The sequence below is a fragment of the Cololabis saira genome, chromosome 12 (genome assembly GCF_033807715.1).
Source record: "Cololabis saira isolate AMF1-May2022 chromosome 12, fColSai1.1, whole genome shotgun sequence".
Classification (NCBI taxonomy): Eukaryota; Metazoa; Chordata; class Actinopteri; order Beloniformes; family Belonidae; genus Cololabis; species Cololabis saira.
In genome coordinates this window covers 25,764,622-25,792,529 of record NC_084598.1, presented here as the reverse complement: position 1 = coordinate 25,792,529, position 27,908 = coordinate 25,764,622, and the positions used below count along the sequence as shown (strand labels likewise).

The following is a 27,908-nucleotide window of genomic DNA, read 5'->3' as shown; positions in this document are numbered from 1 at the left end:
ATCACTAACTAGCGGGCGCGGGGGGTACTGCACCGCGACGAAATGGAGTGACTGAGAAGTCCGAAGGGTTCACGACGGCAGAGACGAAATCCTGTGGTTCCCAAACCGGACCCCCTCCGGCCCCTGGCTGCGCCTAGAAATCCTGTCCATAAAAATTATGAACAGGACCGGTGACAAAGGGCAGCCCTGCCGGAGTCCAACATGCACCGGGAACAAATCTGATCTACTGCCGGCAATGCAAACCAAACTCCTGCTCCGATCATACAGAGACCGGACAGCCCTTAGTAGAGGGCCCCGGACTCCATACTCACCGAGCACCCCCCACAGAATGGCACGAGGGACACGGTCAAATGCCTTCTCCAGATCCACAAAACACATGTAGACTGGTTGGGCAAATTCCCATGAACCCTCGAGCACCCTGCAGAGGGTGTAGAGCTGGTCCAGTGTTCCACGACCGGGACGAAAACCGCATTAACATTTATGTCCTGAACTTTTAATAATTTATAAAAATCTTTTTACAGATGGATCACACCAGTGCTGTTGATCATTGACTTCTATGAAAAAATGGCAGTCTCGTCAAAGCGAAGGGAACAAATGAACAAGGTATAAATCAAAACTACAGATTATGATTGTAAAAGGTTAAACTTACATGGGTTATGTCTTGGAACAGTGGTATAGAGGAGGAGTGGGGCTGTGTTATGAAGAAGCTGGAAAAGGAAGTGAACAAATGCAAAACATTTATTTTGTAAATGGCAAATATGTCTTGATTTGCTAACCATTGTATGTGTGCATCTATTTGCACTTTTATAGTTGTCCAAATTAGGACATGGAGAAAAAAAATGGGGAGCCTTACAGATTACAGGATGTCATAAATTAATAAAATTTAAGTCAAAGAGAATGTACACCCAACGATTCAATATTTTGTGGAACCACTTGTGGTGTTCATCTGAGGCCATGTTTACCTAATAATACCTGGAAAAAGACGAATGAGTTTAACTTTTTTTTAAACTCTGTACTTCTGCATAAATGCTGTGAATTTAAAGTGGCTGCACTTGTCTTTCACATCATAATTGCATAAATTCAGTTCCTCTGGTTTTCTCTAATCGAGAATGAACTGTATCTGGTAAAAGCATGGCATGTCTTAGGCATTTAGTATATTGGAGGTGGGAAAAATGCAGTGTTAACTGAATACAACCTTTCCAGATGAATTAAACATTTTTGTTTGAAGCGTTAATTCATAAAGTTTGTGCATTATAAAATGCTGATGTAATTCTGATTCCCCTTTGTCCTTAGTATCTGCAACCCAATGGCAACAACTGGCGATGGTTTGATGACCGCTCAGGCCGTTGGTGCAGTTACAGTGCATCCAACAACAGCACCATTGACTCAGCATGGAGGGCTGGGGAAAGCAGTGTCCGCTTCACAGCTGGGCGGAGGAGATACACTGTGTTGTTTAACACTATGGTGCAGGTAGACACTAGTATTTTTCTTATTTTCCACGTTATATTTGGGCCATTTTTGTGATTGAGTCATTCTTAATTTGAGCGGATCCCTTTGCTTAACTAAAAACATTATCTGACAGGTAAATGAAGAGACGGGTAATCGGAGGCCAGTGATGTTGACTGTCCAGAAAGTTCCTCGCATTCCCAAGTCATCAAAGACCACCAGTGTCCCAGACTCTGAGAAAGAGGAGGGAGATAGGAGCAAAGTGGAAGAGAGCCAGACGGACCTAGACTCAGGGGCAACAGTGGAGATAAAGGCTCTTAAGGCTGATTCGAGCCAACTGAAGGAGACCACGTCTGGCGCCCCATCTTTGGAGTCTGACCTATCTCAGGGATCTGACATCGTTGTCAAAGGCCTGACTGATGACATGACCACCGTTCTCATTCGGGCCTGTGTCAGTATGATTAGTGTTCCTGTGGACCCTGACACCCTTCATGCTACATTGCGTCTCTGTTTACGCCTTACACGCAACCACCACTACGCAATGATGTTTGCTGAGTTGAAGAGTACACGAATGATTCTGGGGCTGACGCAGAGCTCTGGTTTCAATGGGTTCAACCCGCTTGTTACACTGCTGTTTAGACACATCATAGAAGATCCAGCCACACTCCGACACACCATGGAGAAGGTTAATATCCTTCCATACTTTTTCAATTAAGGCTCATAGTTTAATTATACATATGTATATTTAATTGTACTACCAACTTGTTTAATCTTTATCCTGCTGAATCTTTTGCGAAAGGTGGTGAGATCAGCTGTGACCAGTGGAGCAGGTAGCACCACCTCAGGAGTGGTGTCAGGCAGCCTTGGTTCGAGAGAAATCAATTACATCCTCCGTGTGCTGGGGCCTGCAGCTTGTCGTAACCCAGAATGCTTCATTGAAACGGCGAGCAATTGTATTCGCATTGCACTGCCTGCACCCCGTGGAGCTGGCACAAGTGAGTTGTTCAAACATTCCCTTTGTGTAATGTAGTTTTGATTAGACAATTTATCAGAAGTAAATTACTTTTGATGACACCTGAAGTTACTTGTGCTAAAGATTTCAAATATTGTCCGTTGTCATTACATATACATTTTTTTTTTTTTTCCCGACAGCCTCTGATGATGAGTTTGAGAACCTTCGAATTAAGGGGCCCAATGCTGTACAGCTAGTGAAGACCACTCCTTTGAAACTGTCTCCCTTACCACCGATCCCTGACACCATCAAAGAGGTCATCTATGACATGCTCAATGCCTTGGCTGCCTATCATGCTCCTGAAGAACGTAATCATTTTTCATATGCTGATATATATAATAGCAATTTATTATTCCATTTATTATTTTTTTCTAGATTTGATTGATTAGTTGTTTGAAGTTTCCATCATCTTTGTATTGGTGTGTGTCACAGCTGAACGCACAGAAGAACGTGCTGCAGCTGTACCTGGTGGCCAAGAACTATGCCAGATTTTGCAGGATGTTGGCGACGATGTTTACCAGCAATACAGACTCACCCGGCAGGGAAGTGACTTTGACTCCCAGTCAGCTTTCCATATCAATGTGAGTCTTCATGACAACTGTGCTGCATAGCTTGAGTATGAGACGGACATTTTTACATTCTTTGTCTATAAATGGGATGCATCTCTTCCTTCCAGCCTCAAGTGTTTGCTGCAGATGGAGGTGTGGCTGAGTCCTCCCAGTCTGGCACACCACAAGGAGAAGGTGAGACTTGCCCCCACCAAGGTTATAAGTTCAAGTTAATTTATTAATTTGTCTGCTCATTCGCTCATTGTTATGCTGACTGCCACAGCCTCCACACCAGAAGAAATGCGAGAGGAGAAGAAAGAACAAGAGGGAGAGAAGGGTACAAGTTCAGATGAGAGTAAAGCAGCTAAAGTAAAGGCAAGCAAGCCTTTAATGCCCACGTCAACCATCTTGAGACTGCTGGCTGAACTGGTACGCTCCTATGTGGGCATCGCCACGCTAATCACCTCTTACTGCTACACTGCTGGACAGTCAGAGCTTATAAAGGAGGTTGGTAGTTTCAAAAGATCTTTGCAGGATTTCACACTAATAAATGGCACAATTAAATGTTAAAACTATTTCCTCTTAATTATTTGGCTTTCTTGTAACAGGACTGCAGTGTTCTAGCCTTTGTGCTCGACCACTTACTTCCTCACACACAAAATTCAGAAGACAAGGACACCCCGGCTTTGGCACGTCTCTTCCTAGCCAGCCTGGCAGCTGCTGGAACAGGCACTGATGCCCAGGTGGCACTCGTGAATGAGGTAAAGGCTGCCCTTAGTCGAGCGCTAGCAATGGCTGAAGGAGCAGAAAAACATGCCAGGTAAGTGGCAGTAAAATACACTCTACAGCATTACATTGATACAGCAAGTGGTGATTAGGAAGAATTTATTAGGATGTGTAAAAAAATATTTTCTTTCTGGACTTGGTGCATTCATCTTACAGGCTCCAAGCAGTGATGTGCATTATCAGCACCATCATGGAATCCTGTCCCTCCACATCAAGCTTCTATAGCACAGCAACAGCCAAGACGCAACATAATGGAATGAACAACATAATAAGGCTCTTTCTAAAAAAAGGATTGGTCAATGACTTGGCTCGTGTGCCTCACAGCTTGGATTTGTCCAGGTAAGCAATTACATTATCTTTCAGCTGCAAATTATAATTAATTATTAAATTCTCAAATAAATATGACATGCCAAAGTTCCCTTTGTGTCCTTGAGGTCCATCTAGCATTTCTTTCCTTGGCCTTTTTTTTAATGTCCATATTAAACATTGTTTACATCCAGGTTAAAAGCTTTTAATTGACCTCTCTTTATATATTTGTTATATTTATGTATTCATTTTTGGGGATTCAATAGATTTGTACATAACCCCTTATCAAACAAAGTGTTTCCAGGGCTGGTTTGGTGCCAGTACCTAAGGTAAACTAATTGGTTTTGCTTTAAAAAAAAGTCTGGGGGCAACATTACACTGACCACAGAAAAAAATCTTCTGGCAGTGACTTGTCAAGAAGTTCAATACCACTGGAACCCGCTGAATTTCTGCTTGAACAAACTGAAAAGTGCAGCTCACCAACAGCATGGCAACTTTTATATAGGCATTACAATGCTAGGTTATGTACCACTAAACCTCTATGAGATGTTTTTATCAATCTATACATTTAACTAAAAGTATCTTAAAATGTATGTTTCTTTGTTGTTGTTTTTTTTCGTTTGTTTGTTTAAGTCCCAACATGGCCAACACAGTGAATGCTGCATTGAAACCTCTGGAGACTCTGTCACGCATTGTGAACCAGCCCAGCAGTCTATTTGGGGGCAAAGGAAGTTCCAGTAAGAGTAAGACAGAACATGACGCTGTGGGCCCTGCCAGGGACAGCAACAGCAACACGCAGGACCAAGGTATCCAATAGATTCATATGGTTCTCGGAAATGTTGTTAGTCCTATCTGTCTTTTGCTGATGTGTGGTATTGATTCCAGGTGAGTCAGGTGAGGCAGAGCCAGTGGATGGCAGCCACAGGGTTCAAGGAACTGACAATGACTTGATGGATGGAGAAGTGGAGGGAGACACTGTGGTAATTGCTGGTCAGCCAGAAGTTCTGAGCACGCAAGCGATGCAGGTGAGATACCAATTTAACACACATCAATACTAATCAGTTCCTCGTCTCTAAGATCTATTCTTATAACAAAAGTGGATCTGTACAGAACTGGATAATTAACTTTCATGGGGTTGTATTTATTCACCCCTTGCCTGCCTATTGGGTAACATGCATCTGTCCTTTTCCTATTCATGAAGGTAGAGAATGAGTTGGTGGACCTCATTGATGAGCTGTTGGAGAGGGATGCTGGTACTGTCAACAGCACAATTATAGGCAAGTCCCTCCGTGTCTAAATTCACAGTAAGGTACAAGGAAAATTTGGTAGTAGTTATAACCATGGATGTTTAAATACTAATACCTTGAGCCTCATGTACAAAAAGTGCAGCGCACAAAAAACTTGCATATTCCATTTTCCACATGCATGTCTGGATGTAAAAAAATCAACATTGCTTGGATATGTGCTCACCACTACGCATATACTGGTTTCAGTATCGGAATGTCCTAGTAGTATAGGTAAAATAGATACGTGCAAATTATGTTGCTAAATATGTGAAATTGTGTACTGCGTGCATTTATGTTATTTCTTGTCTGTCAATTAGTTGGACGTAGTGGTGAGGATGAATCGCAAGAGGATGTCTTGATGGATGAGGCCCCATCCAATATTAGTCAGACATCCACTCTTCAGGCCAACCGCGAAGGTAAGACAATGGCACAATAAAACAGTGTTTCTCTATTTTGTGTAGCAAGTTTTATACAATTTGAAATGTATCAAAAAGTACTTTACACAGTAAAATGCAATAAAGTATAAAGCCCCCAACCCACATAATCCAATAATAAAACTGTTTCCAATTATATGTGAATTTTAAAGGATAGAAATTGGAACTGAAAAAGGCTATTGTAAATAAATCTCAATTATAATTATGGAACCCAAGATTATATCAGGATGTTCTGCCCATGGTCATATGCAATGACATTATCATAAGTAGCTCCACTCTTGTTAAAGCCGTTTTCTGATGGTTCCTCTTCTAAAATGTAAGCCACTGTCTTTCCACCGTCCCCCCCAACCCCACTTCATTAGACTCAATGAATATTCTCGAGCCAGAAGATGAGGAGCACACACAAGAAGAAGACTCTAGTGGCAGCAATGATGATGAAGACAGCCAGGATGAAGAGGAGGAGGAAGAGGAGGAGGAGGAGGAGGATCAGGTACAAATAATTCAAATTCATTAAAGACATTTTGATTATCCTTCGGGACTCATTATTCTTGCTGTCTCATAAGGATGATGAAGAAGGAGATGAGGACGATGATGATGAAGGATCAGAGATGGAGCTGGATGAAGATTTCCCAGACATCAATGCTGCACCACACATTCGATTTGAGCGGTTTGACAGGGACGATGACCTCATCATAGAGTTTGACAACATGTTCTCCAATAATGGTAAGCATTTTTTATAATGGACTAAACTTGATGGAGAGCAAAAAACATTTTAGTGTCCATAAACCTCATCAGAGGTTGTGCCAAAGCATCTGCCTAATGTCTCTACAACTATTTATGTTCTCCTCCTCTCTTTCTCCATCAGCTGACATCCCACCCTCTCCAGGCAACATCCCCAGCTCCCACCCACTGATGGTGCGCCATGGTGATCACAGTTCCCTCACTTTAGGTGTGGCAGGCACTAGCAGCCGCTTGGCTCAGGGCTTGGGTCGCAGTCAGCGAACATTGCGTCAACTTACTGCCAATAGTGGACACACAATTCATGTCCACTACCCTCACAATCGCCAGCCCAACCCTCCCCTCATTTTGCAAAGGTGAACCTTTTTTTTTTTTTTGTGGCTGTGGGCTGTGTTGCGCCACACCAGTCTTCTGTCACTTTTTGGGCTAGTGCATTATGAAAATGTGTCTTCCTCTTGTTCCATTTTAGATTGTTGGGCCCCAGCGCTGCAGCCGACATTTTACAGCTGTCCAGCTCGCTGCCTCTGCAGTCCCGTGGTCGTGCTCGACTTTTGGTCGGTAATGAGGACGTGCATATCATTGCCCGTTCTGATGATGAGTTGTTGGATGATTTTTTCCATGAGCAGAGCAGCACGGGAGGACAAGCAGGTACGGGTTACATTGTGCAGTTGTCACTAAAATTCTTTCCTTTTTTTTATTTTTAAATTCTGACTTCCTAACATGTTTGTTTTTTATGTATCTCAAGGCACGCTCTCTAGTATTCCCACTGCCTTAACTAGATGGACAGACGAGTGTAAAGTGTTGGATGCTGAGAGTATGCACGACTGCGTAGCAGGTATTTATAGTAAACTCTAAATGTCTTCTCTGTGACCATAATATAACTCATAAAGAACATTTTTATGAGTTTATTTTTCTTCAAGTTACTTTATTAAAATTAAGCAATGCATTTTTGATGGTTGTGATGCTTTGAGAAAGTACCCAGTTTACGCCAGGACAGTTTATATAAAGCAATATATTTTATAATATGATTGATTGACAGTTGGTTCGGCCAATGGCTAGCTGCTTTCTTTCTGCACTTAGTGCAGTCACTCCAGAGATGACATGGGGGCCATGTGTAGCTGCTATTTTATTTATATATATATATATATATATATATATATATATATATATATATATATATATAGATATGGTTTAAGGTTTCTGATTACATTTTTGTCTGATTTTAGTTGTAAAGGTGCCCATCCTGCAGCATCTGGAGAGTCTAAGAGATGAGGAACTGGAAGAGCGCAGAGAGAAGAGGAGGCGGCAGCTGGCTGAGGAGGAGGAGACCAAACAAAATGAAAGGAGGGCATCTGGAGCGGAAGCCAGAGAACAGAACCTACAGGTTGGCAGTAAAGAAATAGTAACTGAATTTGTTTAAACACACATTTTGAAATACAAATCCCTTATTCCAGTGTAGTTCTTCCAGTGCCCAATAGTTTTTTCTTTTGTTTTAGTTAAGCAAAGCAAAAAGTTATCTAAATAAGAAGAAACAAAAACAGACGATCATCTTAAATTCAGTCTTTCACAACAGCCCTCTTGGCTTTAAATATTGCTGTAGTGCAAGAAGATGTTTTAAATGAACTGCCTGGAATGACAGAGTTACATGTTAATCGATTAAACTCAACCGTTACTGGTGTAAATTTAAAAGTAAATTGTGTCTTGGCCTGAGAACAAACTATTGGTTGGATTCAAGCACGCAACATTACTGTTTGAAAACTTTGGTTGGCACAGGCTTCTTGCAAAAATATTGTGTGTTTTCCATGTTTAAACACCCAGTTTTTGCCCAAGTGAAGTCTGCCTAACTGAAGTAAAAATAATTATTTCTTTTACTTTCCCTCTAATAGAGTTCTGGATTGGGAGCTGTCAATGGCACAGAGAACACAGCAGGTACTGATATTTGTAGTATTTACTTATATTTTTCTGTCATAATGTAAAATTCCTTGACCAGTTGGAATCGAACAACTCTGCCAAAGACGAGCTGCCAGCTTGGTTTGCGTGCTGTGGGATGAGGTAGTAGTTTGTATAGTTTTAGGATCACACCAGATCTGGGAGATAACTATACAGTCTACTGTCTTTCTTATGGCAACGCCATAACAACTCGACGACTTCATTTTGCAAAGAAAATGAACACTTAAAGAACTTTAAAGCAGTTAAATATGAATATGTACATCCCTGATGTATCTTCTTACTTCATGGATGGAGATGACAAATGGAAAAAGCCCTATCAGTAATGGGATCTCTTGGTTCCGTGAGGGTGTGGAATGCATTTCATTGTCACAATTTGGCTTCACCTTTCTATTTGTGTCGTAAACTCCTCAAATCATTAAGTCATGGTGAATAATCAGCTGTTTTCTATATTTTCACATAATTGATTTTCACTTAACCCTATGCTATGCACCAATCCCTAGGGCTAGGCTGACATTGTCATAACTATCACGTTTAATTGCAATTCCACAATTGATTTTTAATCCTTACATTTTATTTAATTTCCTCAAATGGCTCCAATATGACATCATATGTGGCAACAGTGTCTGGGTGCAGTGAAGGGGTGAGATGAAGGAGAGAAGGATAAGATGTAGGGCTGGGCGATTTCGGACAAAAATAAAATCCCGATTTTTTTTCTCTGAAAACCCGATTTTCGATTTCGATTTCGATTTTTTTTGGTAAAACTACAAAAGACAATGGAATAAATTGTTTCAAATATTTTATCTTTATTTTTAAAGAAAAATAGCAAACAAATTTCCCTATTGGGAATGAAGTGCAATTGAAAGATACTGTAAATCCTCCTTGAGTTTAGTAAAGTGACAACATTTACAATTTTCTTGACCAAACAAAGATGACTAGACGAGCTCTGTCTGTAATGCAGCCAGCTGCAAAAAAAGAAAATCCATTTTCCGATTTTCCTTTTTTAACATCGATTTTGATTAATAAATCCGATTTAGATTTAAAATCGATTAATCGCACAGCCCTAATAAGATGCATCCTTTCTGCAGACTCGGAGTAAAGGGGAGAGCACAAGTTAATCACCCAGTCCTACAGGGTACAGCTTTAAAGCTTATAGTTTTTGTTTTGTCTTAGCCTTTTTGTATACGTAGTCATATTTTACTAAATAAGAATTTGAAAAAAAGCTTAATGTGCACAAATTAATTGTATACTTCTTCCTCTTGTGAAACAGTAATGCTTTTGGGACCTACTAAACTTTTCCCCCTCAGTTTATACGCTGTCCAGAAAAATAAATGCAACACAATAAAAAAAAGTTTTTAAAAGTAATTGGACTATCTTCTCCCTTAGTGAAAAATAAAAACATTTTATCATAATTGTTTCACTATTGACATAAATCTTTTACTTCTTCAAATTATGCTATACAGTGAGCAAAAAAAATTATCTTCCTTCCTGGTCATATGAGGACTTAAATGTTCAAAATTTAAATAAAACCATAATAAAACAAAAGATAAAGGCTATATGAATTACCTAAAGTGATAAGTACCTATAGTGTTAGGTTGTTAGTTATGAAGTTACCTAAAAAGCAAATCCATTTGTAGGATTTGTGGTCCATCACTGTTGTAGTTTTATTTATTTATTTAATTTTTGTGGCTCTGTTGGCTTTTATTTTGAAAGTGACTAGACGGGAAACTTGAGGGGCGGGGAGAGATGCACAGTAAAGAGCCATAGGCTGGGATTTGAACCTGCACCGCCTGCATGAGGAAAACAGCTTCTGTATATGGTCCACACGCTCAACCAATAGAGCTACCCGGCCCCGCTCTAGTAGTTTTTCAAGGCTAAGACCAGAACCTTGCCAAGACTCTTCATAATGGTTTGCCTTTAAATTATTTATGTTGTAGTCACTGTTTTCATGTTGCATCTGACTGCGCTGTGGTGAGGTAGTAAGTTGTGTTGTTGTTGGGGATTAGGTATATGCACCCTGTTCAGGAGATAACTATACAACTTACTGCCTTCCTCAGTAGAAGCCTATGTCATCCCGCGTCGAAAGTATCTTAATTTCTGTGTATATTTGCATTTCGTTCCCCTCTTTTAAGCATGAATTGAATGAACACCTTAAATACTTAAAGCTGCAGTTGAATGTGCACAGCTATTAAAGTAAGGGTCACCACTGTGTGGTATATAGATAGCAATTACTGCTCATATGAACACATAAGTTATCAGGCAGCTTCTAAGATGATTTGTGTAAAACTTCACCAGATTACAGAATTAATTTATAATTAACCACAATTAATTACACAAAGTTGTTCAGGACATGCCAGAAAACTGATATACATGTAACTTCCAATTTTTACTGTGAATTTATTTGCTTTTCTCTTTTTTTCCTGGATATTACAGAGGGTGAGCAGGCTCAGGGTAGTACAGTGTCATGCTTGGACCCTCCCAGAGTGTCGGAGGGATTCCTCACTGCTCCCCCATCTGGAGAGGCAACTCCCACCACACCTGCTCCTCATGAGCAGGCTCTAGTCTCCCTGGAGACGGCCATTAGTCAACAGGTCCACCAGCCAATTGCTGACCTGCTGTTGGCTGATGCACATGCCAACTCACTGGCTGCGCTGGCAGGGGCTGGCCTTCCACCTTTGTCAGCAGCTGAGAGACCAAACAGTGAAGCAGAGGCATCTCAAATGGAAATGTCCCCAGCACCCACTATTGGTGAGAGAGTCGGAGGAGGTGGAGGAGGAGGAGGAGGTGGTGGAGGAGCGTTGGATGAAGGCAGGGAAGGTAGACTAACTTTGAAAACTTATTTAAACAGAGCGGTCAAGCATAAGGATACATAGAACAATGTATTGGGGGAATGTGTTGTTTTAGGTCCAACATTGAATGTTTTATGAGGTTTTGTAAATTGTATGACATGACAATGACCATCTTTCCCCCCTCTTAGCTTCCCTTAGTCCAGACATTGTAGAGAATTCTGAGCCAGCAGTTGTCGGTGTGTCACAACTGGAAGGGTCTCCCATGGATACCAGCAGCCCTGCCTCTGCTACTCAAGAAGAAGCTGCTCCGAACGCCGCCCAGACCACACAGCTGTCTCAGGAGCTTTCTGGAAGTAGAGAGAGTGGGCTGACTGACAGGCAAACTGATGCAGAGACTGGGTAAGTAGTAGCTTGGGTTCTATAAAGTCTAGGAAATACAAATACACTTATGATGGCTGGATTATTACAGATTTTCAATTGCCCTTTTTGTTGAACAGTTCTACATCTGTTTCGTCCCCTGGTGAAACAATGCCTAGGAGTGATAGTGCTGATAGCCAGTCTCAGGCTATTCAAGAGGAGCCTCTCCCATCCACCAGCAATGAAGATGAGGACCCTCTTGCAGGTAAAACAAATTGATTCCTTAATACTTCTGTTCACCTTTAAAGGAGACCTATTATGGCATTTAATGTATATTTTAAACAGGCCTTGAATGTCTTAAAAACAGTTTTTTTTCTACATAAATTAGAAATTCAGCCTGTGTCTTTATTTTTACCGCTTCTAACCTCCTTCTCTATGAGGGATTCTGAGGGGCGGGGAGGCTATGATAATAAGGCTCTGTGCTGATTGGCTGCCTGAATGGCAGGGGAGGTAGGGGAGGGCACAAAGCCTCGCTCTGGCAGAAGCAGAGGAGCAGCGGCTGCGTACACTATTAAAGCGTGTCCCGAGCGAGCGTCAGCGACAAAATCAATTCCATTGCTTTATTTTTTTTTATTGGACTGTCCTAACTGGCCGGGAGTTTAACGGTTTCAGTGTGGACAGGGAGCGTCCGATGTCACGCAGCTCGACGGGGGATGCTCCGGCCGGCGGAGTTAGTTGTGGGCGTGGTTTCATGCAGCAAGGCCGACCGAGGCGTGGTTTGCATTTTGCTTGTGTAACGAAAAAGCGCAAATCTGAACGGCTCGTAGAAGTCACATGACACTGGACGGCTCATCCGGGCGACTGTACAGACACTGCAGAATTTGGTTGCTTTCCTCCTCCTCTGAGTTGGCAGGCTGAGGGGCGACCACTTTATATATGTTAAAGCAAGAAAGAAAGTGTTTTTCATAATAGGTCGCCTTTAAGGAAAGATTGCATCTTTTAATATTTGAATTTTATTTCATTTTTCTTGGTAGGCATCAGTCTGCCAGAAGGTGTAGATCCCTCCTTCCTAGCAGCCCTTCCCGAAGACATCCGTCGAGAGGTGCTACAAAATCAGCTTGGCATCAGACCGCCCTCGCGCCCTCCGGTTGCCACCACCCTGCCTCCCACTACTGCACCTGTACTAGGGGGACCAGGCGTTACAGAAGTCAGCCCAGAGTTCCTGGCAGCGTTGCCACCTGCCATCCAGGAGGAGGTAAAGATATTGAGATACCTGAATAGAAGTTTGAACCTTTTTGATACATGTGATTTGCAAACAAGAGATATTTTGGGGAAAAAAGGACTTTTCACAAATCATGCTATTGATCGTCTTAGGTTCTTGCCCAGCAGCGAGCTGAGCAGCAGCGACGGGAGCTAGCCCAACAGCCTACACAAGGAGACACACCGCTGGATCCAGTCACCTTCATCCAGACACTCCCCTCAGAACTTCGTCGAAGTGTCCTTGAAGACATGGAGGATAGTGTGTTGGCTGTTATGCCCCCAGACATTGCTGCTGAAGCAGCTGCGTTGCGTAGAGAGCAAGAGGCACGTCAAAGACAACTGATGCACGAGAGGCTGTTTGGTCATAGCTCATCTTCAGCTCTCTCAGCCATCTTGCGCTCGCCAGCCTTCACCAGTCGGTTAGGGAGCAACCGTGGTGTCCAGTACACACGACTGGCTGTTCAAAGAGGAGGGACATTTCAAATGGGTGGAGGAACAAACCATAGGTAAAGACAATGATATTTAATTTAAGTGTCTTAGTTTGTCTGAAATCATGGTGCAATCCAACAACAAGCAAAAAAGAAATATGCAGAATGAATGTAAAGTTTTTTTTGTTCTGTTTTTTTTCTCAGACCATCCAGTTCAAGTGTGGATTCTTTATTGCGCCTGCGCGGACGATTGCTACTGGATCACGAGGCCTTGTCCTGCCTTCTGGTTTTGCTGTTTGTGGATGAACCAAAGCTTAACACCAGCCGTTTGCACCGTGTCCTCAGGAACCTCTGCTACCATTCTCAAACACGTGGATGGGTCATTCGCAGCCTCTTGTCCATTCTGCAGCGCAGCAGCGAAAGTGAGGTGTGTGTGGAAACATCACGTCTAGAAGATACCCGGAGCAAAAGGAACCCCCAGGGAGGCTGTGGAGGAAAAGGCTCAGCTGCCTCCTCACTCTCTTCTTCATCCTCATCTTCCTCCTTAGAATTACTGAACAGGGTGGAGTCCCGTAGCTCCAGCCAGCTTTCTTGGCTCTCTGTCTCTATGGATGCAGCCTTGGGATGCCGGACAAACATTTTCCAGATTCAGCGAGTATCAGGTAGAAAGCATGCCGACCGGCATTCAGCTGGTAGCTCCATGGGGTCTGGAACACTGGGGGGTGGAGTGTCCGGCACTGCTACAAGTGTCACGTGTTCTGGAGGTGGAGGCTCTACTGTTCACATCCACCCACAAGCTGCTCCAGTGGTCTGCCGTCATGTATTGGACACCCTCATCCAGCTTGCTAAGGTCAGTGGTTCCAATCTTTTTATTTGCTGCATTATTGGTTGTCAATTCTGCTATGAAAGAAACTGTGAATTTAGATTTTTCCCCCCTCTATTTTCTAACCCTGCAGGTTTTCCCCAGCCACTTCACTCAACAGAAATGTTTGAAAGATTTGTTGGCTACGGCTTCAGACCTGGATTCTCGTCTTTGTTCGGGCTCCTCAGGAGGAGGAGGTGGGGGTTCTAGGTCAGGGTCTCAGTCTCAGAGCAACCCTAATGCCACCAACACCCAAAACTCTTTGGGATCTTCAGCCGTAACTCCTCAGTCTCTGGGAATCTCTACAGATTTCTGGGACCTGCTGGTCAAGCTTGACAACATGAATGTCAGCCGGAAGGGTAAAGCCTCTATGAAAACGGTGCCCCTAGGTGGCAGTGCAGAAGCTGAAGGAGCACAGTTCAGTTTAGAGACTTCCCCTCTTGGCCAACTAATGAACATGTTGTCCCATCCTGTAATCAGACGGAGTTCCTTACTCACTGAAAAGCTGTTGCGTCTGCTCTCTCTTATATCTATTGCCCTGCCTGACAATAAAGCCACAGAGGTGCCTGCTGGACACCCAAACCCGCAGACTGCCAACCCCAGCACAGCAAACTCAGGAGCCACAGCCTCAGTTGCAACACAGGCCCCAGTGTCAGTGGGCTCTCTCCAGCCCACTGTGTCAGTCCCAGTGTCTGCAGGAGCTGTGCCGCAGGGCACGCCCTCAGGGTCAAGCCTTGCAGCCTCTCAGACATCCTCTACTACAATCTCTATACCCACATCTACTGGAACAACTTCTACAGGTACTGTTTATCTTAAATAGAATGTCTCAAAATCCCATTGACTTGAGAGTGAAACAAGCTTTTCTAGAAGATGGTTATTTATATTTTTGGGGGGGTTTGGGGCTCTGGCCAAAACAGGAAAACAGAGGATCACTACTGGAATTACAGAGTGTGACAAGATGGCCTCCGCTGGACTCACAGAGAAACAGCTTCAACTGTCTGTAGAGGTATGTATGAAAATTGTATTTTCATAGTTTTGATATGTCACTTCTCTTGTTAAAGTTACCTTAACATAAATTAACTATAAATTACCAATCTTATTATTAAAATAGACCTTACCATAGCATTTTGCAAACTTGTATGTATGCTATTTTTTTTCTGAAATCCTGATTTAATAATGTTAGAATTCCCTTGATTGGCTGATTTGGTTGACATTTCCTTTGTTACTTTGCTTTGTAGTTATGCCATGCTACTTTTCTTTGCATCCATATCTCTTGTTTTATTAACTTTTCCCAATCCAGACATTGTTGATTATTTAATTATATGAATGCCAGGGTGTTAGGAAAAATTTACTCCAATTGGTCCACACGTTGTTAACACAGCCTGTGATTGATAAACTTATTTGGTACAAATAACCATTAATAGTGGACAGCTAGAAGCCAGTTCCTGTCACTTGCCCAATTGTACAACATGAGCCATTCTACTTGATAAAACACAGTTGGCTCAGTTAAAAGGGCTTCAATCAATGTTTAGCCTTGCACCAAACTAACAGCCCCTTCCCAATTCCTTTCGGATGCTTCTATATTTTCATGCAAGTTATGATGATGGTGTAAGAATTAAAGGGCACTTAGATTCTGTACATTGGCGTACCAAAACCAGTGGTGCAGTACCAACAAGGTGGAACTAGAAACACTGTAGTTTCAGTGTCACAGGATTTTTATTGGTTTCAGACACTGTCATATGTGCGTGATGCTGTTGTTTTTTTTTGGTGCATTTTTCATTTTTATTGATGATCCTTAATGCTTTACTATCCCCCCCCCCCCTTATTCAAAGGTTTTGACGTCTCACTCGTGCTCAGAGGAGGGTCTTGAGGATGCTGCAAACATTCTGCTGCAACTCTCCAGAGGAGACGGGTCTACCAGAGATACAGTTCTCAGACTGCTGCTCAGTGGAGCTAGACATCTTGGATACACTCTTTGCAAGCAAATTGGTCAGTATTCCTGATTAATTCTCTTCTTTTTTTTTTTGTAATTTATTTTATTTTTTAAGAAAGCATTATTTCTTCACAACTGAACTTCTTTCATCTCAGGCACATTACTGGCTGAGCTCAGAGAGTACAACTTGGAGCAGCAGAGACGGGTACAAGCAGATTCAAATTCTCCAGATGGGCCTCCTGACGATTCGTCCATATCAGGCAGATTGAAGGGCAAGATGACTAGCAGGTTAGCAAGTGATGATTCGGTGATTTTAGGTTGTCTATAATGCTGTCAAGTCAGACAAGATGTAGATTTCTCAAACCATTGTCAAAGTAGCCCAAGTAATCAACAGTGTGTCACGCTTAAAAACAAATGTTTAATTTGTTTTGCCTGGTATGCATTTGTTGTGTTGATGGCATAGGTTTGATGGTTCTGAGAGTGTGGTGATTGTGGCTGCTCAGAAGCGGACCCTTGGGGGACGGGAATTGCAACTTCCCTGTATGAGTTCACTAACATCAAAGACGTCAACACAGAAGTTTTTCTTGCGAGTGCTGCAGGTTATTATTCAGCTTCGTGAGGACACACGACGTGCTAACAAAAAAGCCAAACAGACAGGTCGATTAGGTAAGATTATGCTACATTCACATATTTAAAGAAAAAAATGTTTTCATAATGTGACAAGACATCCCCTTTCTCAAATATCAGGTTCCACGAGTTTAGGCTCAGCCAGCAGCATCCAGGCGGCAGTGCGTCAGCTTGAAGCTGAGGCTGATGCCATCATTCAGATGGTGAGGGAAGGGCAGCGTGCACGTCGGCTCCAGCAGGCTCCCCCACCTGCTGCTCCCTCTGCATCTGCCTCTGCCACCGTCGCTGCCGGATCCTCAGTGGCTGCCGCCCATGCTCCTACTGGTGCTGCTCCCCCTGCTGGCACGGCTGCTGCTGCCACGGTTAGCATGGGCTGCTCTGACAGCAGGCATACTCATACTTGTACATGTGTACAGTAGGAGACCAGTCTAATGATTAATAAACATTACCTAACCATCACAATAGTTACTCATAAATATGATGTAGGCATCAAAATAAGTGCTATGTCAGGCTTGCCCTGTGACTAATTTGACTTCTACTAGCTGCACCACCTTTTTTGCAGTTTGGAAAGTGAGCTGCCTCCATTCATTTTAATACACATCTTGATAACCAGCGAATAAGTTGCACTGTGCTTGCCCAATCATTTTCTGCCTCAAGTCATGTGACATTGTGACATTTTCTGTGCTGCCATTATAAACATTGACAGCCTGATATATTTGCCAGTAATTCATTGCATTGTGTATCAGTGTCTTTGCATTGATGTTGACTGTCAATGTTGGCTAGATCTGAATGTACTGCCTGCTCCACTGTTTGCTGGCTGATGTGGCTTGATGCTTCCTTCCCCTGCCTCCTTTTCTAAAAGATCTGTCATAGGTTCATGGGAATGCCATTTTGCATGGCAGTTTTAGTCACTTATTTTAGAAAAACCTTTAACTCTTTTCTAAATATTGTTTTCCTTTTGTCCGTGCTCCGTGTGGCTGGTTCTCTGTAGTCTGAGGTGCAGTCGCTACCAGAAGCCCAAGCAACGCAGAGAGACGATTCTCCAATGGATGTAGACCAGCCATCTCCTCTAGAGCAGGACCCTGCACCTCTAGGTATGACCTATCAGCTTGCTATTGACAACTTTAAAATCAATTAATACAGTTTATTAATATTTAATACTTTTTCTTGTCTTTGGAGCAGTTGAGCAATACATTTAAACTGAGCTATTTAAAATGACTGATTTGCTACCCAGTAAATCAGTCATTTTAAATACAACTGCCAAGCTACTATTAAGCTGAACATTTGCATATTTTAACTTAACTTTGTTTTAAGACCGTGTGTCATTTTGTTTCTTGAATCCCGAAATGTATAATTGTAAATAATGATGAAAACAGGGAACAGCTATGACGGCCCAATCAGCTGTTATTTAGACACGTACTTCTTCACAAACACTTCTTCTACTTCAAAACCAACCAAAATTATTCAGTACACTTACACTTTTAAATTTTCTGACTTCTAGATGAAGAAGGAAATGGGCAGTCAGAAAGTGAGGAGAGACTGCCAGACCTCCCTCTCCTCAGCGAGCAGCTGTTGTTGGATGAACTGTGGGACATGCTTGGGGAATGTCTAAAAGAACTAGAAGAGTCCCATGACCAGCATGCTGTACTGGGTAGGTGAAATCATTCTCCATAAATTACTTAATGTTTTTAATTTGACTCTTCAAGGAGCTTTGTTCTGTGATGTGTTTCCATAACTGATGTTTTGTTTCTCCAGTGCTCCAGCCTGCTGTGGAGGCCTTCTTCCTGGTTCATGCCACTGAGCGAGAGAGCAAACCTCCTGTGAGAGATACACGGGAAAGCCAACTATCACACATCAAAGATGAGCCACCTCCACTGTCCCCAGCTCCTCTTACGCCTGCCACACCCTCATCCCTAGATCCATTCTTTTCTAGGGAGCCATCTTCCATGCATATCTCTTCAAATCTGCCACCAGACACCCAGAAATTCCTCCGATTTGCAGGTGAGACTTGAAATAATTAAATTGTCTGAAAGATGCCTTGTTTGATGTTTAGTTTTTAAGGGTACTCTATTCTTTTTTCCTTTTCAGAAACTCACCGCACAGTGCTTAATCAGATCTTGCGACAGTCTACCACTCACTTGGCTGATGGGCCTTTTGCAGTATTAGTTGACTACATACGCATCCTGGACTTTGATGTGAAGAGGAAGTAAGGGGGATCATTTTACACATCCATCTTGTTGTAATATGCAGTTTCTCTAAGTTATTAATGGTCTGCCTATCGCTACAGGTACTTCCGCCAAGAGTTAGAACGACTAGATGAAGGTCTGAGGAAGGAGGACATGGCTGTGCACGTGAGAAGAGATCATGTATTTGAGGATTCCTATAGGGAGCTACATCGCAAAAGCCCAGAGGACATGAAGAATAGACTGTAAGGTTTCATTGGTCCTTGATTTCTCCATTTTTTTTTTCTTTTTTCTCTGTTCAAAAGGACGCAACTTGAATGGTTCTCTGCCTCCTGTCTCTTACAGGTACATTGTGTTTGAAGGGGAGGAGGGCCAGGATGCTGGCGGCCTACTGAGGGAATGGTACATGATCATATCTCGGGAAATGTTCAACCCCATGTACGCCCTGTTCCGCACTTCACCAGGGGACCGGGTCACCTATACCATAAATCCCTCATCCCACTGCAACCCCAACCACCTCAGCTACTTCAAGTTTGTGGGTCGTGTTGTGGCCAAGGCAGTCTACGATAACCGACTACTGGAGTGCTATTTCACCCGCAGCTTCTACAAACATATTCTGGGCAAGAGTGTCAGGTATTTGAGCGCCCTGATGTTAAAGCAAAGTAACCCAATTCTTCAAGTCATAATCCAAATACTCAAACGACAAAACCTTATTGATTACTACATTTAAAGTTGTTAAAAATCAGGTCAATAATGAGTTATGTTGCCGCTTTCTTTCTAAATATAAATCACATTGACACTTCTGTGGATTCACCAGGTACACGGACATGGAAAGTGAAGATTACCCGTTCTTCCAGGGTTTGGTGTACTTGTTGGAGAATGATGTGTCCACACTCGGATACGAGTTGACGTTCAGCACAGAGGTTGGTATCTGTTTTTTTTTCAGTTATTCTCTTTTGCTTTCATACATTTGTTAAAAAAAAAAAAGAACTACCTCACACTTATTGTTACAGAACTAAAATACTCTGTTAAATACTGTTTATGAAAAAGATATTTGATTATTTTCTTTATTCTTTGTAGGTCCAGGAGTTCGGAGTGTGTGAAGTGAGAGACCTCAAGCCAAATGGAGCCAATATTCTTGTCACTGAGGAAAACAAAAAGGAGTATGTGCATCTGGTGTGTCAGATGAAGATGACAGGTGAGGCCCTCATTACCTGAGATTCGACTTCTCAAGCAGCTAGTCATGTCAGAACCTCAACATATATACCGTAATCAGCAAGTTTGTGTGTTTCATTAACTAGTTGGTAATATTGGCTGATAGCATTTTTGTTTGTTATCCTAAATGAAACCACAAGGGGGCAGCAGACTAATTTGAAATATGGAGCAGAGTGACAGGAGTTTCTGAAACAAGAGTCCTTCAACTGTAGACTAGCCAGCAACGCCTTGAAATTTCACCTACTCTGTTAAAAAAAAGTTTCACAGAATGAAATCAGTTGTTTGCCCAATAAAAAATATATCCACTTTGTTTTGTTTTCTAGGGGCAATCCGCAAGCAGCTGGCAGCCTTCCTTGAAGGATTCTATGAGATAATCCCTAAAAGGCTCATTTCCATCTTCACTGAGCAGGAGCTGGAGCTTCTCATCTCTGGCCTGCCTACGATTGACATCGACGACCTAAAGGCCAACACTGAATATCATAAATACCAGTCCAGTTCTATCCAGGTGTGGATTAATGATCAAACACTGTATTAAGATTCACATTATTTAAAGGAGCCGTCTGTAAGAAATGGCCAAAACTGGTACTGCAGTCACTTTCAAAATATTGTTGAGCGGCGTGTACCCTCCCCCTCCTCCCCCCGACCAGAGGTTGCCAGGTAGGCTGCAGAATGCAGCAGGAACGTAGGCTGCCATGGCTGCCATAATTAGAGCCGAGCTGGCAACCTGGATGCCGAAACAATACTGACTTGGTGATTGGGAGATAGGTGGAGGGTGGAGCTTCAGGCCAAAACAAAAAATGACAACATAAACATCAGTTGAGGGCTGCAACTCCTCTCTTTAAACTGGAATATTCTGGCTTGAGTGCTGTTGTCAGTGACATAAGTATTTGAAATGAACATGATTTTTAAATGTCTGTTGACATTAGGGCTGAAACGATTCCTCGAATAATTCGAGTAATTCGATTACAAAAAATGATCGAGGAATTTTCTCTGCCTCGAGGAATCGTTTAATTTCACCAGCTCAAACATCTGTTCCCGCTACAGTTTTAACTAAAAGAAAATGTGCTCCAATACAGCAGGTCTCATAATTTTATTTTGAACACTGCCAAAACTCTAACTTAAAACTTAACTAGAACTTAAAATGTGCTTGTTGACACAAATGAAAGTTCAATTGAAACACGTGGGAAAAACACCTAACCTTTTAAGTGACGTGTGTTATCAGGTGTAATGGCATTTTTAGGTTAGAAATAAGAACATTTCTTGGTAAGATCCATAGTTTTTTGAGTGAAGGCAGTGAATTGGGTCAACTGGTGTAAGTTCAGGGTTTTTAAATGCACAGCCATGAACCTTATATAATTTAGTCTTAGTAATGTCAATTAACATCTTATGTATATTTATAATTTCTCTTTAACTGAACAAAAACATGTTTTATCCGATTACTCGATTAATCGATGGAATTTTCAGTAGAATACTCGATTACTAAAATATTCGATAGCTGCAGCTCTAGTTGACATATCGGGGTCATTTTATGATTCGTTTTATTATTGCTCTTACATACAGCTCCTTTAAGCATGTGTGAGGGAACTAATTGGAGTATTTTAAGACTATAACACTAAGCTCTAGAGATGTACTGCCCAACCACCTTAAAATGCATCTGCTGTGAACCTATTTTATTTTTTGTATGTTTTGTTGTGTCTTTTTTAACTTATTTTCTTAACTTGTTTTTGTCTTGATGTACACCACTTTGGCTAGCTCCATGATTTTTAAAACATAGACACAAAAAAAGTTGATTGAGTGATACAGCTCACATGGGAATATTTTAAAGTGGCAGATTTTACTTGAGTGATGCATAACCCCCCCCAATATTTTCAGATCCAGTGGTTCTGGAGAGCCTTGCGGTCCTTCGATCAGGCAGACCGGGCCAAGTTCCTACAGTTTGTCACTGGCACGTCGAAGGTTCCACTCCAGGGCTTTGCTGCTCTGGAGGGCATGAATGGCATCCAGAAGTTCCAAATCCACCGCGATGACCGATCAACCGACCGCCTGCCATCTGCTCATACTTGGTAAATGTTTAGCACGTTTTGAAAGCATAAATGGTGGGTGAGGGAACTGTAAAAGTAATAATAATTGGGAAAAAAAAAATGTGTTCTTTTTTTCCCTCCCCATAGCTTTAACCAGCTGGATCTTCCAGCCTACGAGAGCTACGAGAAGCTGAGACATATGCTGCTGTTGGCCATCCAGGAATGCTCAGAGGGATTCGGACTGGCTTAAACCACAAGACTCTTTAACACACACACACACAAACACAGACATGCATACACCTAATTTAGATTTGCCTATTCCTGACACATTTACACCAATAACCTCTGAACGCACGCACACACTATTATAAACATTACTGGATTACTTGTTGAATGGCCTAGTCTTGCTGGTTTCTATTCCATATAAAACAAATGAAACCAGCAGATGAAATAGACTGATTGATATTGCATACAACACAGAGAGCCTCATTTTGACAGTTGTCAATTAATGGCAAATGCAAGCAAGGATTCAGAGGTTTAAACATGGACTAATATAAGAGATGTTTTCTTCATTTAGTTTGATTTCTCTGTACAAAAGGTTTGGGAGTTTATTATGTTAAATCTTTTTTGTTCTCTGGCTGTGTAAAAAGAAAAAAAAGAATGTTGTTTGAACAGGATGGTTATAAAACCTTTGGGGAAAAAATGTCAGTTTCCTGTTGCAAATTTGTGATCTCACAAGCCTTGACAATGGGGGACATTTCTATGGGGGGGGGTTATATGGACAACTTGAACTTTGGAGTTTTGGTGATATTCACAAAAATGCACTTTTCAAAATTTTGTGGCATTTTTAAGGAAGGATGGTACAAAAATGAAGAGACAAGTTGAAGGTGATTTAAAAAAAATATATATATAACCATAAATTCTAGAGTATTTTTGGCTATTAAATCGCTGACCCAGACTTGAGCCTTTGAATCAGAGTGAAATAACTGACATGAATAAATGCATAAAATTTCATTTGTCTCTTTAACATTGTTTTAACCTTTTTATTTGCAGTGCATTCATTTCATATAAATCAAAGCTCTGTTTCTAATCCTAGTTATTGGATCGTTTTCAATGAGTGAGCACTTGCATTAATTGTAGTAATGATTCTGATAAACTGACAATAACAAAATCATTTTAATCTCGTCAATAGTTGAAGGCCACCTGCAATGCCTAAAACCGCTGGACTGAAACCATTTTTTTAAGCAGGTCATTGCAGCTGTGAGCGCTCCACTTTCATCTCTTGCACTTTTCATTACTGATATCATGAGGATGAGTTGCTTTTGAAGTGACGGTGACATCAGAGGTTTCGCCTGCTCATTTTCATCGATATGTGGTTGGATATCTGAGCTAACTTGGGTGTTTGGACTTATCATGGAAAGGCTCAATTACATGACAAACGCCCTCCACGAACTACATTTACCTCAGTGGACCATGAATAGTGAAAATGCTGCTGTGAAGAGTTGTGTCTGTGCAACTATTCAGACCAGACATAACTAAAACAAGGTGTGATCTCCTTTTGTGGGTTTCATTGTCAGAATATGTTCATGGCTTTGCTTGCATCGGTTTTCTTTAAGCCACTTCATTAAGGTATCTTCAACCTTTTTTATATATATATATATATATATATATATATATATATATATATATATCACGAAACCTTTAGTGTAACATTTAATTTATTTTATACATGGTGCAAATTCATAAAAGATGAAATCTCAGTGTACATGCTGAAACAAAAGTTTAATTCAGTTAATTGCATTTACCCCAGTTATGGCCTTTATATTTTGCAAATTTAAAAAAGAAAAATTAAATAAGGAAACCTGCATCAGCTGTTTCAGCTCATGTCATCTGTAGCCTCCACAATGTGGTGGCAGCAGTGGAGAGAAGCCCCATCTTAACACGGAGACGTCCAACAGAAATGAAGGCAGCCACCTGCTTCGACTGGTGTGGTGGTGATAGAGACAAGATGGAAACAAACAACTACACGAAGCCAGTTGGACTACTTAAATCTTGAAATGCAATTTGTAGATGAAAGAAGGTGGCCATAGAGACCTACTTCGTGTTCCACGACACGTCTTTTTCAAAAGTAATTGCTTGTTTCTGTCTATCAATGAAGAATCATTTGTGCAGCAATGGAAATGTACGCCCTGGTGCCTGTTATTAATGTAACGTTAAAAGCCAATCTTTGCACGAAACCCTGTGAGTGCCATAACTATGGTTTGTAGGAAAGACTTGGTTTTACTTTACCAAGGTGGAATCTGTCAACTAAATGACACAGATACTGTTCCTTTTAATAACAATGCATTCAAGCCTGTGTAATAGTGTGATTATATTTGAACATACATGAGTTAACCTTTTCTGTTAATGAAGATAAACTTAACTTTTTATAACTAAATGCCTAGAAGTAGGGTAAAGTGGTTTAAGAAATTCATTTGAGGAAAAAGTAAAAATATTTATCGACTACAAGAATCAAAAGGTTATAAGTAGCAGTAAATTGTAGAAAGTACAATGTCTGGGGTGAGATGTCAGCAATAAACTTGGAGAAACAATTGTTGCTACCCTTCAATCTGGAAAGGTTACTAAAGCAAGTCAGTCACGCTCGGTAAAAGTGAAAAATGATAAACGAAGGCATCTGACATTGGAGACAAGTTGGACAATACTAATGTATAAAATGGAGAAACTACAATAAGTATGAACAAGTATAGCTTCTTTGGAAAGTTTACTTGGAGGATGCCTCTACTCTAAAAAGAACACGGCTCAAGTTTATAAAGTTACCACTGAACAAACTGAAACCACATTGTAGATAATTGGCGTCCAACACAGTATTCAGTTCAAACCTCAACTGTGAAGCTCTGCAGTGCAAGGCTGGTGGTTTATTTTGCACTCATTAAATGAACAATGAACTCCTGTATACCAAAGCATTCCTGCAACAAATGTGAGGTAATGTGAGGTCGTCTGTCTGAGAGCAGACGTTTCAGCAGAAGTGGGTCGTGCAAAAGGGCGACGGTCTGGAGAACAGACCAGTGCACCATCTGAAGAGGATGTTGAACATGATAATATGAGCAGTTTTCCAGAAGAAAGTTCACACACTTGCTCAGCACTGAATGACCCTGGTGCTCCAGTGTAACAGTCCAGACCAATGTTGCAATCAACCCATGGCTTTTGGTGGTGTGTTTTTGTGTGCACCAAACCATCTGAAGCACAAAGGGACTCCATGCATGTCCTTCCCACTGAAATGTTGGCATTTGACATAAAAGCACATTAAAAAGTCACTCTATGTACAGGTCTGTCATGGCTAATTCTCACGTATAAAATAACGTCATATACTTTTTAAATGATTCAAATAATCAATCTCTTTTCTTTTTTTTTTTTTATTCCCCCAGAGGAGATAAAGTGCCTGTTGTTTCCAGATGGAGTAAGGGGTAATACGTGTACGAAAAAGAAAATAGTTTTTACAAAGTTTTCAGTTTATGATGTGATGTGTATGAGTTTCTCCCAATAAGCATTGTCCTAAAAGATGCAGATAAAACAGGTCCTGTAGTCTGAAGTGAATTTCGGTGAAGAATCTTCTCGTTTCCCCGGAAACAGGATTTTTTCTGTCACTTGTGCACACTTATCAATCTTAATCTACTGTCCATCCACCCAAAATTAATTTTCCATAGACAAACACACAAGCTAATATGCTTTCTTTACATCTGCATTTTTAAGAATTACAATTTGAAAGTTTTGTTTAGTTACAAATGACAAATGCCACCATCATTTAGAGGTAATCACTTTGTGCCAGTAGTGAAGTCACTAAGCCCAAGGTTTCACTTTAGCTCATGCTTGCTCGTACCTGTCACTCCCACTTATTCTCTCAATCCTCCCCAGTGAATCAACCTTATTTTAACCTCTCATACGCGCTGAATTTGTTCCACTTGAGGACCCCCTGCAACAGTAGAAATCAAATTGAACCCACCCACTGGTGATTCCTTGACCCCCCACCCCAGCTCCAACTCAAAAACCTGCACACACCAGTGACAGAGTAGTGAGCGTCCATGTCTGATTTGGTGCGTGCTGAGGCGTGATAAATGAAATTACAGCGCTGCCGTGTGGGGAATGCTGTTTCCACAGTTAGACGTGGATTTCTACTGCATTGGCCAGCCACATCCTGTTATGTGTGGAGGTCTCACCTGATGCCAGTATTCTGCAACCATCTGTTGCTGTGCTGAAGATTGATTTATAAATACAGTAGAAAACTAATAAATCCATGTGTGGGGGAGCAGGAGCTCCGTCTAAAACATTTGGAAAACACATTTCCTGAAAAAAAATGAGTTAACCTTTGAAATTATGTTGCGACTTTGGCTGGAATAGGTTTCCTGGAACTGGCATTTATGGGCAGATGTCTCCCCACTGCTGTGCATTGTTGGGTTGTGAGAGGCTCTCCAAATGTACCCCCTTTTTCTCCCTCTCTCTTTCTCTCAAGCATAAACACACACAAGAAATCTGCATAAGCAAAGCTGAGTTTTTGTAACATTTGTCTGTTCCTAAACCTGATGCACGTATGACATGAACTGATGGCATCTGTGTATGGAGCACCAAAACTGACATAATTGACAGAAATGTATAGATTTTGTTTTTCCTTTTCCTTATACATGCATTTTTGTCAAGAAAAATGTATTTTCTGTTTTTCCTTTTCCTTATATATGCATTCCTTTTTCCTTTTGTCTCTAAATCTGGACATTATTAGTTTTAGTCCTTAAATTGCACAATAATCTTCATTTTGGCCCAATCCAGTTTCTTCCTGTTTATTGACCAATAGTAGAGAAGCTGGAACAAGAAGGACAGCCCTCCTTATTTGCATAATGAGGCAGTAATTTAGAAAGGAAAGTAAAAAGAGGAGGAAATATAAAAACGAGGAATGCATGTACAAGGAAAAGGACAAACAAAAAGAAACTTATTTCTGCTTTTGTTTTTACTCATGTCAGTTTTGCTCCTCCACAGTGTGTGAACGTGCATTTGGCATGAAATTAATACTAAACTTTAAGTAGATACTATGTAATGCCAATCAGTTATAACATATTACATATAATCATATTAATAATAATAATAGTCATTAGCGCTCAAGTCTGGGTCAAGTCACGAACCCTTGAAATTATGGCTCGAGTTGGGTTCAAGTTAGAGTCCTGGACTTGATTACTTCAAGTCTGGCAAGCTGTAATCAGTTTTACGGTTTAGTGCTTTGCATTTTTCCAAACCTTTCACATCTCGGCTGTGAACTTAGTGCTGCTCAGAGAGAATAATCACTCTCATTTGAAAGATGACACTAACAGACCAGCACAACCCAGGCTGTGTTGACCTCGAAGGGTTCAGGGGGAGAAGACCACCGAGCTGACAGCTGGACCGGCCTTCTGTCAGGAGCTGACTGCCGGCAATCAGCTGGCGTGTGGATGGCGGTTTAGTTGGCAGCCCCAGGTTGAGCTGCTCGCCGCTTCAGTAGCCTGCTCTACAGGGGCCACCTTCACTTTTCAAGGCCAACCCGGAAGGGTCTGGGTCACAGTATCAATCCAGCCGATACCGCTGCTGTCGACTCTTCTCCCTGAGCCACCTGCCCGGGCCGAGGCTGGGTTGGCGACAGACGGATGAAGGAGCTGCTCAGAGGGTTTATCCAGTTGTCTTTTTTTTTACAGAAGATGGGAAAAGCATCTT

The 27,908-nt window shown here is 41.6% G+C and overlaps 1 protein-coding gene across 15 annotated transcripts in view; it reads left to right on the top strand.

The window, feature by feature from the left end:
- huwe1 (HECT, UBA and WWE domain containing E3 ubiquitin protein ligase 1) overlaps window positions 1–23,349 on the top strand; it is a 50,628-nt gene extending 27,279 nt beyond the window's left edge. For 11 of the 15 annotated variants that reach the window (XM_061736184.1, XM_061736190.1, XM_061736192.1 and 8 more), the window contains 44 exons: window positions 522–603; window positions 1,294–1,470; window positions 1,583–2,131; window positions 2,246–2,441; window positions 2,599–2,766; window positions 2,891–3,039; window positions 3,135–3,201; window positions 3,290–3,513; window positions 3,615–3,826; window positions 3,949–4,131; window positions 4,732–4,904; window positions 4,984–5,123; window positions 5,300–5,375; window positions 5,702–5,800; window positions 6,181–6,308; window positions 6,382–6,541; window positions 6,684–6,912; window positions 7,026–7,204; window positions 7,302–7,391; window positions 7,783–7,940; window positions 8,443–8,485; window positions 10,937–11,320; window positions 11,481–11,691; window positions 11,790–11,914; window positions 12,684–12,904; window positions 13,024–13,415; window positions 13,542–14,187; window positions 14,294–14,999; window positions 15,117–15,205; window positions 16,032–16,188; window positions 16,288–16,420; window positions 16,596–16,798; window positions 16,880–17,121; window positions 17,751–17,853; window positions 18,261–18,410; window positions 18,515–18,760; window positions 18,848–18,965; window positions 19,047–19,187; window positions 19,288–19,575; window positions 19,760–19,865; window positions 20,023–20,140; window positions 20,481–20,662; window positions 22,030–22,220; window positions 22,326–23,349. In XM_061736184.1, coding sequence (XP_061592168.1) covers window positions 522–603; window positions 1,294–1,470; window positions 1,583–2,131; window positions 2,246–2,441; window positions 2,599–2,766; window positions 2,891–3,039; window positions 3,135–3,201; window positions 3,290–3,513; window positions 3,615–3,826; window positions 3,949–4,131; window positions 4,732–4,904; window positions 4,984–5,123; window positions 5,300–5,375; window positions 5,702–5,800; window positions 6,181–6,308; window positions 6,382–6,541; window positions 6,684–6,912; window positions 7,026–7,204; window positions 7,302–7,391; window positions 7,783–7,940; window positions 8,443–8,485; window positions 10,937–11,320; window positions 11,481–11,691; window positions 11,790–11,914; window positions 12,684–12,904; window positions 13,024–13,415; window positions 13,542–14,187; window positions 14,294–14,999; window positions 15,117–15,205; window positions 16,032–16,188; window positions 16,288–16,420; window positions 16,596–16,798; window positions 16,880–17,121; window positions 17,751–17,853; window positions 18,261–18,410; window positions 18,515–18,760; window positions 18,848–18,965; window positions 19,047–19,187; window positions 19,288–19,575; window positions 19,760–19,865; window positions 20,023–20,140; window positions 20,481–20,662; window positions 22,030–22,220; window positions 22,326–22,428 — 8,737 coding nt within the window. In that variant the 3' untranslated portion in view covers window positions 22,429–23,349. The remainder of the gene's footprint in view (window positions 1–521; window positions 604–1,293; window positions 1,471–1,582; window positions 2,132–2,245; window positions 2,442–2,598; window positions 2,767–2,890; window positions 3,040–3,134; window positions 3,202–3,289; window positions 3,514–3,614; window positions 3,827–3,948; window positions 4,132–4,731; window positions 4,905–4,983; window positions 5,124–5,299; window positions 5,376–5,701; window positions 5,801–6,180; window positions 6,309–6,381; window positions 6,542–6,683; window positions 6,913–7,025; window positions 7,205–7,301; window positions 7,392–7,782; window positions 7,941–8,442; window positions 8,486–10,936; window positions 11,321–11,480; window positions 11,692–11,789; window positions 11,915–12,683; window positions 12,905–13,023; window positions 13,416–13,541; window positions 14,188–14,293; window positions 15,000–15,116; window positions 15,206–16,031; window positions 16,189–16,287; window positions 16,421–16,595; window positions 16,799–16,879; window positions 17,122–17,750; window positions 17,854–18,260; window positions 18,411–18,514; window positions 18,761–18,847; window positions 18,966–19,046; window positions 19,188–19,287; window positions 19,576–19,759; window positions 19,866–20,022; window positions 20,141–20,480; window positions 20,663–22,029; window positions 22,221–22,325) is intronic. The other 4 variants (XM_061736199.1, XM_061736196.1, XM_061736194.1 and 1 more) reach the window with 3 other exon arrangements.
- The last annotated feature ends 4,559 nt before the right edge of the window (window positions 23,350–27,908 follow it).